The sequence below is a fragment of the Falco biarmicus genome, chromosome 9, assembly GCF_023638135.1.
Source record: "Falco biarmicus isolate bFalBia1 chromosome 9, bFalBia1.pri, whole genome shotgun sequence".
Classification (NCBI taxonomy): Eukaryota; Metazoa; Chordata; class Aves; order Falconiformes; family Falconidae; genus Falco; species Falco biarmicus.
Genome location: NC_079296.1, coordinates 8,898,589 through 8,917,126, shown reverse-complemented (window position 1 = coordinate 8,917,126; position 18,538 = coordinate 8,898,589). Strand labels below are relative to the sequence as shown.

General features: G+C 46.6%; 1 protein-coding gene across 18 annotated transcripts in view; it reads left to right on the top strand.

The window, feature by feature from the left end:
- The window catches only part of ZNF618 (zinc finger protein 618), a 162,180-nt gene that overhangs the window by 72,114 nt on the left and 71,528 nt on the right, over positions 1-18,538 (top strand). For 14 of the 18 annotated variants that reach the window (XM_056350971.1, XM_056350957.1, XM_056350960.1 and 11 more), the window contains exons 3-5: positions 11,159-11,415; positions 15,207-15,302; positions 18,090-18,167. In XM_056350971.1, the coding sequence (XP_056206946.1) occupies positions 11,159-11,415; positions 15,207-15,302; positions 18,090-18,167 (431 nt within the window). The remainder of the gene's footprint in view (positions 1-11,158; positions 11,416-15,206; positions 15,303-18,089; positions 18,168-18,538) is intronic. The other 4 variants (XM_056350973.1, XM_056350974.1, XM_056350962.1 and 1 more) reach the window with 1 other exon arrangement.

The following is an 18,538-nucleotide window of genomic DNA, read 5'->3' as shown; positions in this document are numbered from 1 at the left end:
ATTGTTTTCCTTGGGTCACCCCCTCTCCTGGGCAGCTTGGGGTTGTTCTGATAATGGCGTAGAGCCTCACAGCTTGTTTACGTTAAATGCATGTCTATCTCCAGCAGCAGGACATCTGCCACCTCATTTGTATCGCTCTCCAGCTGGGGAGTTTTCCCAGTCCCAAGGTCCTGGCCCCTTTTCTGTCTCTCTTTTTCCCCTTGCTCATTTGATCCCATTCATCTTGTGGTGGTGCCGTGCCACGCTGCCGCCGGCGCGTCGGTGGCATGGGCCGGCACAGGCTGCCTGTGGCCGTGCTGGGGGGCCTGTGGACATTTGCAGGCAGTTGTCACCCCCTCAGTCAATTTTCAGTCAAGCAACATAGAGCTTTCACTGATATAAATAAACCCTTAATCTATTCTCTTTGTTTTTCCCTGAATTTCTTTGTCTCTGTTGACATTTCCACGCTTGAAATTTTAAAGATGCTGGCAGCTATTCTATTATCAGCTTTAAATTTAGTTTTTAACCTGCATCAGTTGTATGTTGTGTTTTTTATCTGACTGAATTCTTTTGCTTTTGGCAAACAGTGCGCGTTTGTTTTTTGTTGGATAAGCCAAATTTTTTTTATATTTGGTTAGACTTTCCTCTTCAAACCATCCTCAAGATATTCCTAATAAGGACTGGAGGGAATTTGTTTTGCTAATATCTTAGGAATTCTTCGTGGCTCTTGACTATTGTTCTGGTTTGTATTTTAATGTTTAATTTTTAGAGGAGAGGCAGCCTGATTTGGTCCTGTAATTTACCTTTTCTGAAGGATTTGGAGCTGCCGAGCATCCCTTGAGGAACAAACACACAATTAAATTCTTCTTATGCTTACTGAAGCAGTGTTTGTTGTCGGGAAGGGTTGTGTGTTTTAGCAGACCAAGATAGTTGGAAAAATTAAGTATGCTACGTTGTTTGTTTTCCCTGGATTTTAGCACTGACACCACCCCGCACTATACCACCAACTATTGCATTAGTTATTTTGGGGTTTTTGAAAGCTGTGGCTTCTGGTTTTAGGAGGTGGCTGCCCTTAGAGGCAGGTAGTGATCCTACTTGAGGCATCTCTCTTCTAAAAAGCATTTAGGCCCTTCTAAATTTATGAACTCCATAATAATACTGGTATTTATTGAGCACATTTTTTCCAGGAAAACCTAAATGGCAGTTACTGTTACACTTCTGCCTGCAGAAGGATGTGGTCTCATACTCTGATTTCAGTTTATTTTGGGGGCAGAAAGCAGAAAACCTAAGTGTCCCAGATAAGGACAGGGTGTTGGGCTGCTTCCCTTGCCTCAGGTTGGTTTTTTTTTGCATGCCCAATTAGTGTGATGTCCTCAAGTCTTGATAGCTTAATTTATAGCATGAGCCTCATGGCCTTTGAGAGTTGCACGTTCATCCTGGTTAGCTTCAGTTTATTCTGGTCAGTTGGTAAGTGATCAGTGTGTTCAAGAAAGTCATGTATGGCAAAGAGTGGATGCACCAGCCTTGTGAAGAAACCCAGCCAACCACCCAAGGGTCCAGCCTGTAGGACCACAGACAAAAGCAGTATAGAAGTTTGAAGCAACACTTGCAATGTAGCAGTAGCCTTGAAGTCCTTAAGTCATGAGGTTCACAAGAGCATGTTGCACATGGAAGATGCCCTGAAGCTCCGACCAGCATTTTCTTTTTTCCTGTTCTTTAGCAAGTTTTCACTTCTCTACCACTGATGGAGGAAGACATTCCCATTCCCTAAAACAACTTCAGAAGATGAGTGAACAGGTTTTTCTTACAACACTTGTCCGCAGAGGTTAAACCCACACTTTGAGAATACGCAATGGCATCTTAGAAGGTGGTGATTGTGAAGAGAACTGAAATCTCCTGGTGGAACATGAGTGACTGTGAACTCCTTGTACAGCTCTGTGACCAAGATTGGGGCTTCAGACACGTGCTGCCACCACGTGTGTTATTACGAGTGCTGGTGGCACACTTTGTCCTGCTCCGGTATCCGCGCTTTGAAATGCAGACAGGTTCCCAAATGTTCATGGAATGAGTAAGGAATTAGAAGGCATATTTTAGTGTGTGTACAGTATACATTGAAAAAGTGTGTTTGCTTTGCTTCGTTCAAGAGGCAGCACAAGAGGTTGTTCTCTCCTGTGGAAGGGGCATTCCCAGTAGCAGGATCTCTTTTCCAGCAAAGAATGGCCAGAGGCAGCAATCCACACTGGAAGTAGAGTGCCTGTTTTTGAAAAGGATTACTCCGAGGAGGGATACAGAAATGTGATGGTTACTCCAGCACTTTACACATCAAAATCAAGACATTCTCTCTAGAAGGGGTGCTGGCTGGAGCTGCAGATGCAGCTCTGATGGAGGAGCAGCTCCACGAGCTGTGGCACGGGGTGGGGGTTGGATCTGGAGGTTGGTCTCTTTGGCTTTCAGGTCTGCGAGGGAATATCTGAAAGCCGAAGCAGGAGGCATGAAGTCTTCATGAGTAAAGTGCTCAGCTGTAACATGGGAAAAATAGCTCCAGATTTTTCTCTTTTAACCCTGAATTTGAAAGTGTTTTTTTTTTTTTTTTTTTTTGCCTAGTAATGTCTGCAAAAGAGATGTCCCTGATTAAGACACCAGGCTGTTCCTCTGCTTCTTGACCCGCTTTCCCTCCCTCCTCCTGGTGTAAGGCAGGGCTGGGCTGCCCCAGGGAGCAAGTAAGAGCTGTGGGGAGGGGAGGGGATGGGAAGGCCACCACAACTAAGTTACCAGACAAGCAGATTTTCAATTTACAGCTTTCTTTTTCTGTCTCGGCTTCCATCATCTCCATGTAAAACAGGAGCCCATTCATATCTGGTCTGTCCCTTCTTTCCCATAGCTCCAGTCGTGGCAGGAACTTCCTGGTTCTTTTAAAACCGTAGCAGACATCTGTAAATTGGGCCCAGTTTCAGCTTTGCCCATTTTTTGCTTCCTTTCCTTTCTGACAGCTGAGGGCTTTTGATTTGGCGTGGGATGAGCCAACTGCACATGGGTTTCAAGAAGATGAGTTGTAACGTTGTACTGATGATATTGTCCTGGTGGGCTCTGCAAAGTATGTTCCTTCAGGTGCCCACTACACAGTCCTCGGTACTGTGCTCTTCTGAACCTCTTTGGTCCTGCAGACCAGAGGAGCGTACCAGGGATGGTACAAGAGTGCTTCAGCAGCATAAATGGGCACGCAGCATGCTGTGCCAGGGGGGAGTTGGGTATCACCATCATTAGTATCATCGAGGCATCAGTGATGTGTCTTTGGTTCTTCCAGATTGAGTGGTGTCCAGCAAAAAACTGAAGATGCTCCACGTTTGCTGCCGGGGCAGAAGAGTTTTGTTTGTAGGTGTTGATTCAGAGCGGTATGTCCTCCTCCACGTTTGCTTCCTTTTCCTCTCCTTTTGAGGAGAAAATACACAGGAGCTGACGTTGAAGACTCGTTCTCCACTGATCTCACTTTGCTCCTCCCCAAAAGCTCAGCAGGATGTGTGCTATAAAAATAGCCTCATTAGAAGCCATCTGAGTACATATGCAATCACAGATCACTCAAAAGGGAGCACAGAGCATGCATGTTTCTGTTGCTGTCTTCAGAGAATTACATGACAAATTATTCCTAGCTGGAAGAAATGTCCCTTTATAATTGGTTTTTTTTCTCATTCTTTCATAAGGGAGGAGTGTGTGTTTTTTAAGTAGCTTTTAGTCACTTTCATTATTTATGAGAATGCTACTCCAGATCAGAAAAAGCAAACTGCAAATGCGAGTTTCTTCTGGCTGCAGCAACTGACGGGCCCCATTTGCTTTCAGTCATTGCCGGTTCCGCTTATCACAGCCAGAAAGAAATGTTCTCCAAAGACGAAAATGGCACCCTACTGCAGCTCTCCAGTTTGCACCCCCTTCTCCTCCTCTCCTTGCACAGGAGACCAGCTGGAAGGGGGCCACTGCCTTCATGGGTGGCGTGTTCCTCTGCAGAGGAGCCCGGTGTGGGCGCTCGGCCGTTCCCTTCCTGTCTTCCATCTGGAAGAGCTCCTTGCATTGCCCTTGCATTGATGCTGGTGAGGCATCGTCAGGGCTACTCCGCTTTATAATCGAAATTGTGCTTCTGGCAGGGTCATTTGTCCATATTATCTTGCTGCATCATCCGTCTGTGCTCAAGCCTTGGGCAATTGATGAACTATCGTGGGTGCAGGACCAAGGGAGAGTTGTACCTAAATGGGCCCAGGAACCCATTTTTCCCCCTTACCTTTCCAGTTCCCCATGATGAGTCTTCATCAAGGCCTCCTTAAATCTCTTCTGCCTTCACATGCTTGTGTTTGACATGAAAGTGGCTGTAACGTCATCGGAAGATGAAAGTCTGATGATCAAAGCGGGCAGCGATGTTGAAATGAGCATTGTGAGATGGCAGAGCTGGTAATACAGTAATTGGCTATGTGGCCTACTTAGTCGGAGGAGTGATACATGCAAGTGCAATGTTTGTTTGCCTCTTTAATGTTTAAAATCCATAGAGCCTTATTCTGGAAAGTGAAACAGTACCACACCTGCAGGAGCATCCAGGCACACCATGGAGTGGCGGTGTGAGCGGTGTGTGTGATCCCAAGGGTTCTGCCTCATCTCCTGGGCAAGGAAGAGCTTCTTGGGTTGTGAAGCCCCACAATTTAGTAAAGGCAAGACACAAAACAGTAAAGAAGGGTGGTATTCCCCAGGAAAGCTCAAAGGCATGGAGAAGTTAGATGCACTCTGTGGAAGGAGGGAGGGTTGAAGCCAGATGTGCCTGGGCACTCTGCTAATCTCTGGTCTGATTTCTCTTGAGTTGTTTTTGTCCTGTATTGGAGAATGTCCTCTTCCCATGGAACATCACGCGTTGGATGTTAAACACAGGTTGGACCTGCAGAGGGGACTGCAGCTGATCCCTGGAAGGGCACTTGAAAACTGTAAAATTGCGTTGTTTCATGCAGAAAAGCGGTGGCATGGGCCGGGGACCATGTTCAGAGCCACCATGAGAGGGATGGCTGCAGGTACCCGGGACTGGGAGCTGACTCGTGGTAGGTTCTCCCTTAGTTCATGTGCGCTGCTGTCTCCACCAAGTGGAGGCTGTGACCACATCTCCGGTACCAGTGTGTGACCCAGCAGTGCCCCGCAGGAATTCAGGAGTTGGCTGATCCCTGTGTTAGCACAATGTGAGCTCTGTGCCTCGAGTGCTCGGAGACGTGGTCACCTCCTGGTTTGTGTTGGGGAGTGCTTTTCCAGGTCCGAGTACTGATATTTGACTTAGCTGATGTCCCAGAAGCTGCGTAGTCCCCTTCCCTCTGTGTGTCCCTGCCCCAAACCAGTAAGACTTGCTTCCAGCCTTGGGATCTGCAGAACTGAAAATTCATTCCTGTTCTTACTCGTCTTTTGGACGCCTTTCTGGCAGTTGTGTATCAGCTCCGGCGGTGCTGCGAGAGGAATGGCAGAACCAGGTCTGGATACGATGGCACTGGGGCCTGATTTCTTCTCTCCACCAGGCAGCATGTTCTCTGTAACTGGGGCTCTCAGGGAATTTCTGGAGAAGAAATACATTCTGGATTTGCTGCTGTTTTATCCTCATCTTTAATTGGAGGCTCTCTGTGCTGCTAGGAAGCAGGGGAGGCAAAATTTGGTACAACACCAAACAACTGCAGCCTCATGGGCTTGCAAAGGATGCAACATCCAAGGACCAAAGAGCTGGTAAAGAAATTACGCTTTTTACTGGGTCATCTCTCTTGGGTCAGCAGGTGTTCCCTCCTGGTTTGATGCCATCCTTGATGGAGACTGGTCAGTGCTGTCTTCAAGTGCAACCTGGTTCTGCTGTGGCTGTGCATGTACCCCTCTCCACCCTGTCTGAAGTTCTCTGGTGTCAGGAATTTCTTTCCCGTTCTGCTTCATGATGCTCATAGTGTTTCCCAGCCAAACCAGGATGCTTCAAACCCTCCTGTCCCATGAGGATTGTTCCTTCAGCCTGCCTTCCCCTGGCACCCTGGGGAGAGTTATACCTAGGTCAGCACAGCCTCATCTCAGCAAATTGTGTAACTGAGCTTCAGACACAAGAAGCCTGGATGGATCCTAGTTTTGTGCTAGCCACAGGAGCACTCAGTGGGTTTCACGTGGGACCAGAAGAAACTGATGCTAGTTCTTGCTGGGAGAGCTGTCTTCCATCATTGCCACCGCCTTCTTCGCTCCAAAGCTCTGCAGCCCCCAGCAGAGGCACCGAGTGAGCGTTTTGAAGGCTCAGACATGCTCCCAGGGGTTTCAGTGCTGTTCTGTTGGGGCCATCTGCAGCAGCAGCTCTTCGTCAGCCTTGCACCTCCTGGCCTGGAAGGGGACCCATCTTCACACTTGGGGAGCTTGATTGCAGTCCAAGCAGAACGAGCTGGACAGCGGACAGCTGCCATGTGAGTGATGATCCCCGTGATGTTGTGCTGTTGGGGACTGCTCGGTCACTGCTAGCAAGAGGCCAATAAGAGTCGATCCCATGGCCTGTCAGGATCTGGTTTTGTGGTCTTCAGACAAGTTCTTCTGTGTAGTCTGTCCACCAGACCATTGGAGGCTGTAAGGGTGGAGGGTGAAGAAGATGTTCTCCATGTGCAGGGAGGGTGGAAGGGGTCCGTTGCCTTCACCTGCTGTTATCAGCAGCTGGTGATGCTCCTCGTGCATCATGTGAAGCAGTCAGAGAGTTATGGTCCCCTGTGTAGCACATCCAGAGGAGACGGAGGGCTGGGACTGTGTTGCTCTGATTATGTTTATTTTAAGGTATTCTGCAAAGCCATAGTGTTCCTCTGGACATTGAGCTGGAGGGAGTTTCCCGCTGAAGTTCGGCTGAAGCTTAACATCAGCCAGTGGCTAGAAAATCTCTGTGAGATACTAAATAATAAGAGCAATGTGAGAACACAGCTCTTTCTTAGGTAAAACAGCAGCAGCCATGAAGAAGGTAGCTAAAACTGCTCTCAGGTGGCATGGGACTGATTCCAGCCTGGTGCAGGTCAACAGCAAAGCTTGCATTCCAGGATGGTGATTCTTGCATTTCAGCTTGCACAGCCCAGACGCTGGGGCCCTCGGTGCTGTGAAACAAGATCTAGCTCATGCAATAAAATGCCGGCACCTCAGGGTGTCAGCAGAGAATGTGTCCTGGGGCTGCCGTGGCAGGAGGGCATGAGCTGGTGCGACAAGGGGATGCCGCCTCAGACGCAAGTATCAGCCCTTCTCATATGTATACATGTGTATATACCTGTGTGTCGGTATACAAACACACGGGTTTACATAGATGTATTTTTATAGGTACGTATCATCTGAAAAAACAAGCTGGATGCTGGTAATTTTTTCCTTTTTCCCCACCTTGGAGCTCTTTCCCTGGGATGTGAGTGGGACGCGGGTCTGTGCAGATCTCCCTGCTGGGTTGCCGCGGTGGCTGACCTTGCGTGCGATGCCGGGGGGCTCGATGGGGAGTGTTGTGGGTTCCCCTCCCTGACACACGTGGTGGGTAGTCTGTACCCGTTCTGTGACCTGGGTATACCTGCTGGCTGCTGCCTTCCTCTCTCCTAGAAAGCGTCCAAAGACAGAGAAGTCTCTGTCTGTCATAAAATTGTTCTAAGGTTGTTGTAATAATCCAGGTGTGCTGTGTTTTTTTATAGTTTTGCTGTTTGTTTTTTTTTTTCCTGAGAGGCTTCTTTCAGGGCTTCTGTACTATGAAGTCATGCAGAAGACAGTTGCTAAAATACGTGGGGCTGGTGTCCTTCTGTACAGCAAGTACCTGCTCAGGCTTGTAACATATGGGGCAATATCAGAGGAATAGTATTGCTGTCAGTTAATATTTGCAGGTTTAGGTGCCACCCAGGAGCAGACGGCCCAGCTGGTAAGTTACTTTCTTGGCAGAGGTGGATCCAGAAAGTCATTGTGTGTGAAGAGCAAAGTTTTTGAGGGTCCATTGCTCTGATCTAATAATTTATATATTCCTGCAGCTTCAGGCCACCAGTCAGGCCAGTGCCCATCTGTACTGAGCTCTGTAACCCAGGGCCAGCCAGATACGGATACTCTGGGTTTGAAGACTTGGAGGGATTTGTTCTCCCTGAGCACATCCTTTGGAACATGGATGTTCCAGTGGACCACCATCCGTGCTAGTATTTTATGCCTCATTTCAACTGGTTCCAGCTTCCAGCGATAAGCTCGTACTCTGCTCTTCCCTGCCAAATTAAGGAAAGACAGTATTTTCTCCCCATGAAGACGATAATAGGCTGCAATCAAATCATCTCTGTCTTCCTTTTGGCATGAGAAACGGATTGAGGTTGTTCGGTCTTGCAAAGTCATAAAGCATGTTTTTCCCAGTCCTGAACCATTTTGTTGCCTCTTTTTCGAGCCTTTTTTTTTTTTTGAGTCTCCAGCTTTTCTAATCACCTTTTAAAAATGAAGGTGCTCAATCTGTCTTCAGCATGCTGGGAATGGCTTCACCACAGCTTCATACAGGGAAAAAATTACCTCCTTGTTTGATCTCAGGCACGTGTATCCCAAAATTGCATTGGTCCTTTGGGTCAGAGTGTGGCTCTGTGTGGCTGCAGCGTCCTGCCTGCTGGCATCATGGCTGAGCGCCGTGGGTGCATCCACGTTCCTGGATGTGTCTGACTATATGCAACTGCTCCTCTTGGGCAGAGCCAGCGTATGAAGTGATGGATCCACTGGTGCTGGTGTCCCTTTCATAGTCGTTGCTCTCCACCCCTTCATGGGTCACCCATACTTTTTGTCAACTGTGATGTTAAAGTTTAATTCCGGAGCATTAATAAACCTATTCCACATCAACCACTTCAGGAGCCCTGTGGAAATAAGTCCACCCAGGAGCAGTACACAGCAAGGACAGCGTTTTGCCTTGTAGCACGTGGCCCTTTGCATCGTGTACTGCAGATTTGTTTCATGTCTGAAGGTGACGTGATGCAAAGCTGAGTGCCATCAGAAGGTCTCTTGTATTCTTAGTCTTATAAAATCTCCTCAGAAAGCCATATCCTTAGCCTCACTGATAGTTATATTAGCTTTTAATTCCACATCACTTGGCTCCTGCATTGATTTTTCTGTTTTGTCCAGGCAAGTACAGGTTGCTGTACTGTCTATAACGGGCATTTTGCCTTCACTTCAGGTTCAAAGCTGGCTTTTGCTAGCTGCTTTCAGCTTTCTGCCTACCGGTGGGAATTGTACTGCTTTGATTTTGATCCTGCTCCACAGTCCCCACCAAGGGAGAGATGTTCCCCCCACCTCCATACTCCCATTGCTTTTGCTGCCTTTATCAGTGTTTTGCATTCCACACCACCTTGGTTTGATTGATTTGCTATTAATCCCACCTTTTCCTGATTGCTGACGTTCTGTACTTGCACTCCTGGCTACTGCCTTTCCCTTGGCTTTAGAATGGGTGCTGAGCCACAGCACTATTGGGTGAGATTGATGGATCTTTTGGACATCCAATAATATTACCATTAAGATTGTTCACTTTTCAACCACATTTTCTCTGTCTTAATTCATCTTTCCTACTTGTAAAAGCCTTGTACAGTTTTGGGATCATGGCAGGGGGGAGTATGTGTGAGGAGGATGGGAATGAGTAGGGAGGCAGGTCAAGGCTAATTTTCTCTGTTTAGAGACTATTAATTGTACATTTCATTCCATAATGAGAATGAAGGGATGAATAATAAAATATCTGGTGATACGATGTGACTGACCCATTTTGAAACAGCAACTATGTGTCCATGTAGGAGGCTGTGCAGTAATTACTGCAGAAGATTGTTCTCTTCGTTTGTCTGCTCCTCTCATCTCCATCCTCCCAGGATTACCCACTGGGCACTTTTGCCTGCAGTTGCATTTTGATTTCTTTACCAGCTCCATAACCAGTATCAGAAACCATTGCATGTGTTAGTTTTCTAACATTTTAAGTCATGCTTTGTTCTGACTTTGTGTGATGTTCCAAGCAATGGGATTTTCTTCACTTTAGCTATTGCATGGTCTAATGATGCTTATCCGTAAGTTCAGCCTGGTTTTCACTTTATTTTGCCTATTACTTCTGCTTAAAATGTTTTCAAACACTTTAGCTGTTCCCGGTATTTACATGAGTCTAAATATGTCATAATCTCTAAAATGTCTGTTTCTGGGTCATCTTAAGCTATTATGTATTTAGTTCTTCTGATTCCTGCACAGACTGAACCAGCAATTATTTTATCTTTGCATTGCATGTTGGAATTTCTTAATAACCAGTATTAAAAACAGGGAGCCCCTAAGGAGTGGTGGGATGATGTGTTTGGAAAAGGAGCTACAGTGGCTTATTACCTGGTCCTCATCTGTTGTGCTCAAACTCTGCCTTTTGCCACCATAGCACGTGTTGATGTTGGTTTACAGCTTTGAGGTGTCTAGTTCCCTTCCTTTTCTTAAGAGGTTTTGAATAATTATTAATTTAGATTGATTTCTCCCATGAATTTCCAGCTTTCTCTTTACAAGATGGAAATACCTACTGTTTCCTTGATCAGTTTCTAAATAACACTGGAGCTTTCCTTTCTTCCCTCTGCCTTTCCCCATCCATCGTGCTTTCTTTGTCATCTTTGATACTTGTATCTGTCCATAATGTATTAGTCTCCCTAAATACCATTATGCTACAGATGGTCCCTTTCCATCATCACCATATATGTCGAATAAGGCCATACTAGTACCATGGGATGTTAGATTGCCTTGGAGGGTTATAGTAGAGGATGTGATGGTAGATTAACACGTGGAGGAGTACGGAAGGGTGGAGATAGCTCCAAATTAAAAATGCCAGGAGTGTATGGCTTTTCCTTTGAATGTATGGACTAGTCTTGGCATAATACTTGTTGTCAGGACTGCTGGAGTTACGCTCCTGGCCTGCTAGGATCCAGGGGAAATTTTGTGCTCATGTTGAGTGATCCAGTCTGTTTATTTGTGATGATGAAGGTTATTTTCAGTACTAGCAAATGGCTTTATTACTTTTGTCTGGTTAAATTTTAATTACTTGTCATATATGACAGACACGTGCCTACCCATACTTATTTTAAATAAACTGCATTAAGCAAAAGTACCTTTAATTAGGTCCTAGTGATGAGAAAGCGAGCGCTTGACAATGAAGATTCATGTTTTCTCCTCTTCTCCCCCCATTCAGGGAGTGTGTGAAGAGGAGCCCGCGCAGCCCAAAGGCGGAGGGCTCCGACTCGGTGACATCTCAGTCCTCACCCAGTGAAGAGGCTGGAATGATGACTGAGGTGAAAGTGAAAACAGAAGTACCAGATGACTATATCGAAGAGGTGATCTGGCAGGATGACACCAAAGATTCCAAGAAGAACATAAAAGATGGGCCGGGAGATGTGCCGGCGGAGATCTGCGTGGTCATAGGTGGGGTCCGCAACCAGCAGACACTCGGTAAGCTGTGGGATAACACCCCACATCAGTCGGTTCCCTGAGTCTGTGGTGTGGGGAGAGGAAGGAGGCTCTGGAGAGCTGTTCCTGGAAGCTCAGCTCTGCTGGAGGGACCAGAGCCAAGGTGCACAGCAGTCTTAGGGATTATTGACTTTCTTTGACTTTTGCTATCCGTTTGCATCTGGTTACCCCTAAAGACTCAACCAAGATGAGGGTAACTGTCAGAAAAAGCTCGTTATCTTCGTTTGATGTGTTGAATGAGTTGCCCATCAGTCAGGTGCACAATTCATGGTGACCCCAGAGCTGGTGGTAGGTACGTTGGGTGTAGATGAGGCAATCAGGAGGAAAGCCTGAGAAACGGTGGAGATGTTTTGAGGTAAGTTGCTTTGAGGAAAGTGGATGCTTTCTGTAAATAATTAGATTTAGCTCAAAAACAGGTTTTACAGGTTGCTGTTTGTTTGTTTTTCTGATCGCTGGTAACATTGTGGGCATAATTTTGACTTTTGGCTGGCTGTGGTGTGCCACTTCCAAAACAGTACTTCCTATCCCCACCCCAACTCACGTGGTGACGAGATGAAGCTTGCTTTTTTTTTTTTCTGTGAGCATCAGACTGCCTTCTCCTGCTCCGGGGGCTAAAGGGACTCTTCTGTTGGCTCCGACATGGAGCAGGTCCCCGCCAGTGACTCTGAGAGCCAAAGGCAGATGCTGATAAAAAGAAGAAAGAAGAGCTGGACCGTGTTTCCTTCAAGGAACCCAGGAGAAAGCTAATTTGAGCTGCCCAGTGTTGCTGTTGGGGTTGGTTTGTCTTGCAGGGAGAGAGATAAGAGGTATTGGTGTTAGATTTTCTCCTGGTTTTTGCTTGATCATTGTCCGTGCTGTTGGAAGGCAACCCTGGAGGTGTCATGAGCTGGTGAGAGCATCATTGTCCTTCCTGTTCTTTCCCCAGTAGGACAGTCACTAAGAACAGCAGGGTGGGAGGTCACTGCTGTTTCTGCAGGCTCAGAACATCTAGGGAAAGCCGAAGAAGTCTGTAACTGTTTCTGACTTTAAAGATCTTAGAATTTAGAGGAAATACTCTGTGTATATTCAGAGTTTTTGTGCCCCTACGCTTCTTGAGAGGTCGATCGTGGGCAACCCTGATATGCAGAGATGTACCTGATGCCCTGGGAGGGAAAGGTGGAGATTTGACCACTGATGGGAAGCAGTAGGAGCTTCTTCAGCCAATGGTCACCAGCCCTTGATGTAAGCATCTGCAGACTGGGTGTCTGCCATGTAAGGCCCCCTTCTCCCCAGGGCTTCTGGCTGGGAGCAGCAGCTGCTGTGTGCGTGAGCTCCCTTGAAAACAGTGGTTTCTAGCTAAAGCTGACCGTGTTGTTGTGCAAAGTGGGGAGTGGGCTTTTGCTGGCGGCTGACCTGGATTGTTAGCAGGTACCAACAGGTTGTACCTATGGAGAGCACTGGGGACAGGCAGGGGTGAGGGAGGACATGGTTCAACATATAGGTGCTGTGGGGAGAGGGGCAGAGTTATTTACTAGGTAGCAAGCGGTGGCTGAAAGCCGTCAAAAGTAAACTGGAGAGCTTCTATCTGGAAGGGCCTTTTCCAATGAAATGTGCATCGTATTTGTTATTTTATAGATGTGCGCTGGGTTTCTTTAAAGGCAACTTGGTCCTGAGGTGATTGGCAGTTGGTGGCCGATTCTTTTGTGAAAAGAGCCCTCTAAGCGCCCCCTTTTATCCCCCATTCACATAACTCGCGTTTGTTGGGGAGATGCCTCTGAATAACTGTTCTGTTTGTCAACCGAATACTGTACTCCGTGTGGACCAACCGTGGTGCCCAGATATCAGTTCCTTGTGGTTTCTTGAACTGGCTGCCAGTCAATTCTTCTGGTCCCCTCCGTCCCCCCTGCAGAAACCACGGACAGGCACTGTTTCCATCACTGCAGACATCTGTGTAACTTAAACAAGAACCATCCCGTGCCTGCTGCTTCGCTGGCGATTTCGGCTGCTGCTCTGGAACAGCCAAAGATTGCGAACAGCTGAGGATGCTGATGCCTCCTCCCTCTGGAGCAAAGGTGTTGTGCTCTCTGCTGCTGCTCACCGGTACCTCCTGGAGTTTTTCCTTCCTGAAAGCTTTCTCGTGATGTGATCTGGTAGCCCTGTCTCTTAATCACCTTGGCCGTGCAGAAAGGCGAGGCTTTGGTAGGATTTTATTTGCCTTCATCAAGGAAGCTGAGATCAGAGGTGTTGAAAAAGGTTATAATAATTCATGATGCAGGTTGAAATGGTGAATCCGGAGTAGAATTCTTCTCCTTCGTGTGGAAATGCAGACTGTGAGATTGTCTCGTTTCATAGGGCACAGGTGCTGGTCAGTTAAATGGGGGATGTGTTGCCTTGAGCCAGGGCCACAGTGCTTGCTGAAGGCTTCAGGGCATACATGGCTCCAAGTGACAGACAGCTTTCCAGGGGGCTCAGCTTCGGGACTTGGCTGAAATACGCATTAGAAGATTTATGTTTCTTTTCTGAGTCACACATCTCCTGCAGGAGTGTGCTATATTTATATTTTTAGTTGTTACTTGCAGCAATTTATAACAGGGTTTCCCAGCTGAGTTGCTGCTATTCACTTGTAGTGTTTTCATCAAATTAGGCCTCCTGTTTGGTTGCATGTTCATGTTTCTCTCCTTGCACTTTGGACTACTCCACGCTCTGTTTCCATCTGTTTGGAGCAGCCCAAACGCTGCGGTAGCTGGAAGAGGATGCAGTGAGGCGGGATGGGTGGTGACAGTGGCTGCAGTCCCCCAGCTGAAGAGCGGGTGCTGGTGTTTGTGGGTTTGGACCATTTCCCTTTCATCTGCTTTTCCACAGAAGTCTTGCAAGCCCCGTGGGGTACCCCCTCGAGCATCCCAGGCAAAGAAAGCCAACGGAGAGGTTGGCTCTAAGGCTGGGTCCAGTCAGCAACAGACCGGTACTGCCGCTGCGGATCCGGCTCTCCCCCCCATCCACCAACCTGTACTCCCCGCGGTACCGCTGGGTCTCCCTGCCTCACAGGTGGTGCATTTCTTGCCCTGCACAGCTTAGAGATGCAATATTTCCTCTTTGTTTCTTCTTTTTTTTCTTACTAGTTTCATGTGCTGGCCTTGGGCCAGGGGCATTTGAAGAGCTCCACCACATCAGCGTTTCGCAGGGCAGGGGTGTGGGGGCAGGAAGGCAGAGAAGTTCTAGGAAAGAGAGGAAGAGAGAATGGCACTTGTGTTGTAAATCAAGAGAAAAGAGGAGAGACTGTTTGGCTGATGTGAATCGTTTTCTAATGTTTGGAATTCTGTCAGGTCAGTATATGTGTTTTGGAGGACTGAGTTATCTGTGAGTCGATCAGGAGGAGTTTTATACAAGACTATTTAAGCTCTCAGTCTGGCCCGTGCTTTACAGGAAACATTTTGCAGAGGATTTTTCAAGTAATGCATTAAATCAGAAATGTTTCTGAGACAAAGTGAAGAGTGAATCCTTCTGCTTTGAGACTGTCAGTCTTACATGCACATGCTTGATTCTTGCCGTGATGCTGCTGTTGCAACGTTGCTGAGCAGCACATGTAATTCAAGATCACTTTGGATTCTCCCTAGTTACACCAAGTAAAATAGTGCTGCAGAAGCCTTAAGAAACTGTGTGACCTCTGACATCTTGTTAGCAAGCCACAGGGACAGATGGGTCTTAGAAATTTTTAATAGGCTTCAGCCATCATTATTCTTTGGAAATGCATCCACTTTAAGGGCTTTTCTCTGATTTCTTTTTGCACAATTTAGATGGAAAAGCAGTGGAACGTGGCTCTCCCGTTGGATATACACGAAATCGATATTCAGGGACCTGGATTTTTGACCATGCATTGAGATACACGTCCGGTATGTGATGGAAGGGTGTGGAAGTCTAACCAGGGATCAGGGAGCAAGGGAAAGCTCTGGATGCAATGGGTGTCTTGCCCAAATTCCAGCTATGAGGCTCAGGAAAAGCCTGGCAAAACTGAATGCACCAACTAACCAAAAACCTTCCCCATCTCCCCTCCTGCTACAAACAGCTTTAACCTGCATGACACATCCAGATGTGGACAAAGTCCCAAGATAAACCATGACCACAGTGGCAGTGTTCGAGGCAACACAGGCATGTTCTTTGTAAGGTCTTAACACATAGCGATGTCTTTTTTATTTTCCACTTCATCTTTCTTCCACTCTAGTAACACATTTATTGTGGCAAGTCATCCCTCCTTTCTCTAATATGAGGATCTGTGCCATTGCCCCCCCAAACTGTGGTGTACTGAGTACACAGTTGTGGCTGTTGAGTTGTCCCTCAGTGCGTGCAGGACTTCAGATCTATAATGCACCCCCCTCACACCCTCCACAAACTCACGGTCCTCCTGGGGCAGTGCTCTACTGTCTGTGTGTAGGAGGTGGGTAGAGGTACCATCATCGAAGAAGATGACTCCAGGCTTTCCCAGGTTGCACTTGAGACTTGGGGGCTTCAGGACATCAGTTTCTCCTGGCAGATATCCCGTGCTTCAGGACATCCACATGAAAGCACTGGCCATGGGATGTGACAATCGCTCTCCTGCCTTCAGCTCCTGCCCTTGCTTTCCAGGCACAGCCCCTTGCCTGAGGGCTGCAGCACCAGTTCCGTTTTGTATTGGAAGAGGGAAGGCGTTACACTGTTAATTGTACAGGTTATACTCTTCTTGAAGAATTTCTGCACAACCAAATGCATTTATGTGCCGCTTGTGCCATAGACTGTCTCCAGAGGAAGGGGGAACTGTAAGAAAAATGGGGAAGAAAATTCAACCTAGATCTGCTCACGTTTTTTATGTTTTTCCCTGTGCTCCATGTGTGCACAGCACTGTTTCGGGGGATGAGTGGGCATCAGTCACGTTTTGCTGTTGGTACGGCTGAACTGCAGCTGTTGCACAGGGTTACTGGTTGGTAGGGTGCTCACTGGTGGGATGGTGAGTGCGCTCATCTTCTGGTGGTGCTGCTTTTGGTGCTCCAGCTGGAATAGTTTTCAGGAAAGAATTTTGGCAGTTGGTGATGAATATAATTAGTCCTTGAGCATGGAAAATGAGGGCTGGCAGATGATGCCGACTTGCTGATATCCAGGATTTTACTTAGCAAAGCCTGTGTGGAGTGACCACGGCTGATGACTGTCCCATGTATGTGTATATATATATATAAAATACAGCTAGCTATGATAATTAAAAGTCTGTGGAGCAGATCAGACATAGTCAACTGACTACAATATCAGTATTTTAGAGTATTTTTTCAGATGTGTACTCCTGTGTTTTGGACTGTAGCGAATTGCCTCTTTCAGCATCAATGACAAAGTAGCATCCCAAGCTCAAAAGGCAGTCCCAAGTGATGCTAACAGTGACAGACAGGGAATTCAGCACTGTTATGCGCTGGAAGGAGAGCTGTTTTCTTCCCAAGCTGTAAGCAATAGGGCATGGGAAAGGGAAAAAAATAACCTGGGTATGTTGTGTTCAAAAAATTGGTTGGTTTTGTTCCCGGAAAGAGCACACTTGGAGTAGCACTGGGTGAGTATCACTGTAAAATGATGTTTTGGAATATGTATTTGGATGTGCATATGAATGTTGTGTTCTTGTTTGTGGCTTATCCCTGAGTTCTGCTGCTTTGCATGGTCAGGAAGAGATTGTTTCACGGTTGCGTGAGGAAGCGTTAATAGAAGTGAAATGCTGTGTTCACACAGAATAATATCCAGCCCTTCTTTCTCCCACTTCCCCTTCCAGTAAGTGCTGCTCTCACCCTACCGAAGAGCACAGATAGGACTGCAGTTATTTAGCTGCTGGTGAACAGCTAAGAACTGCAATGCATTTTACAAGTGAGAGCTTGAAAGGTGAGTTCATAGCCTGTTCACCAAGTTGGAGTGGGGGAAAAAAGGTTGAATCAACTTAAGTAACAAATCTAAGGAAATTTCTGTCTGCTTCTCCAATAAACATAAGAGGCTAAATTCATTGCATAATTTCATCATTACAAATGATTCTCCCAGCTCTTGTTTCTCTGGTTTCATTTCAAATGACTGTTTGCAGATGTGTGTTTTCTGGAATTAGAGACGCAAATTGAGAAGAGAGACTACTGTGGTCATGTGCTTTTCCTTAAAAAGGTCAAAAGTTCTATTTGTATCTATTTGGTTTCCTCTGGGTGAATATTTACCAAATCTCTGTGGGTTTCTTGAGAAATTTGTACATTGTGCATTTCTTGAGAAATTTTGAAAACTCCTTGCCTCAAGATAACAGATTGCCTTCTTTTTTCAGTTGAAAAAGCTTTTTTTCCCATATACTAAGAACTTACTGAAAAGTAATTCAAGGTTATTTCTGTCCATAGGAAATATTAGTCGTTATTATACAGTTATAAGTCAGGCTATTTTGAGAGTGGCCCTTTCATGTTAGCAAAGTTAAAAAGATATACTGAAAACGTAAGTTCAGGGTAATATGCCAAGGAATCTTAAATAAGGCTGAAAAAAGAATTGAGTCTGGGATAGTGATTTCCTGCATTTATCTCCATGAACCTTCCAAAAATTACTTTGCTGCAAACTGCATTCTTTTGTCCCCAGTTTATGGATAAGTATGTGGCAAGGCTGTTTTTCCTGATCTAAGATGGTGACGTATACTTTTCTGTCTTGTTTTTCAGGGTCTTACGAATGTGGAATATGTGGGAAGAAATACAAGTATTACAACTGTTTCCAGACCCATGTGCGAGCACACAGAGGTATCTCACTCCTGCTCAAATCTTGGGGAATCCTGGGGTAACATTCAGGTTCAGGGACTGTTTTCAGGAAGGTCTTCAAGAGTCTCTGCTGCTTTTCTCTTCATCGGTAATGCTTCTTTCGATCGGCCCATTCGTGGGGTAAACTTTGGGGCTGCCTGAGCTTTGTGGCTCTGCTCCAGCAATATTTCTTCTGAGGTCAGGAGCAGCTCTTGCGTTCAGTGCAGTATTTACTGCACAGGGCTGTCTGGGGGCATCGCTGTGTCTTGGGAGAGCTGCAAATCAAACCATTTCTCGCGGCAGATACCCCATGCCAGCACCACAGGGGTAGGCATCTCCCTGAGGTGCTCTACCTCCTGCCCAGCTGGGTGTTT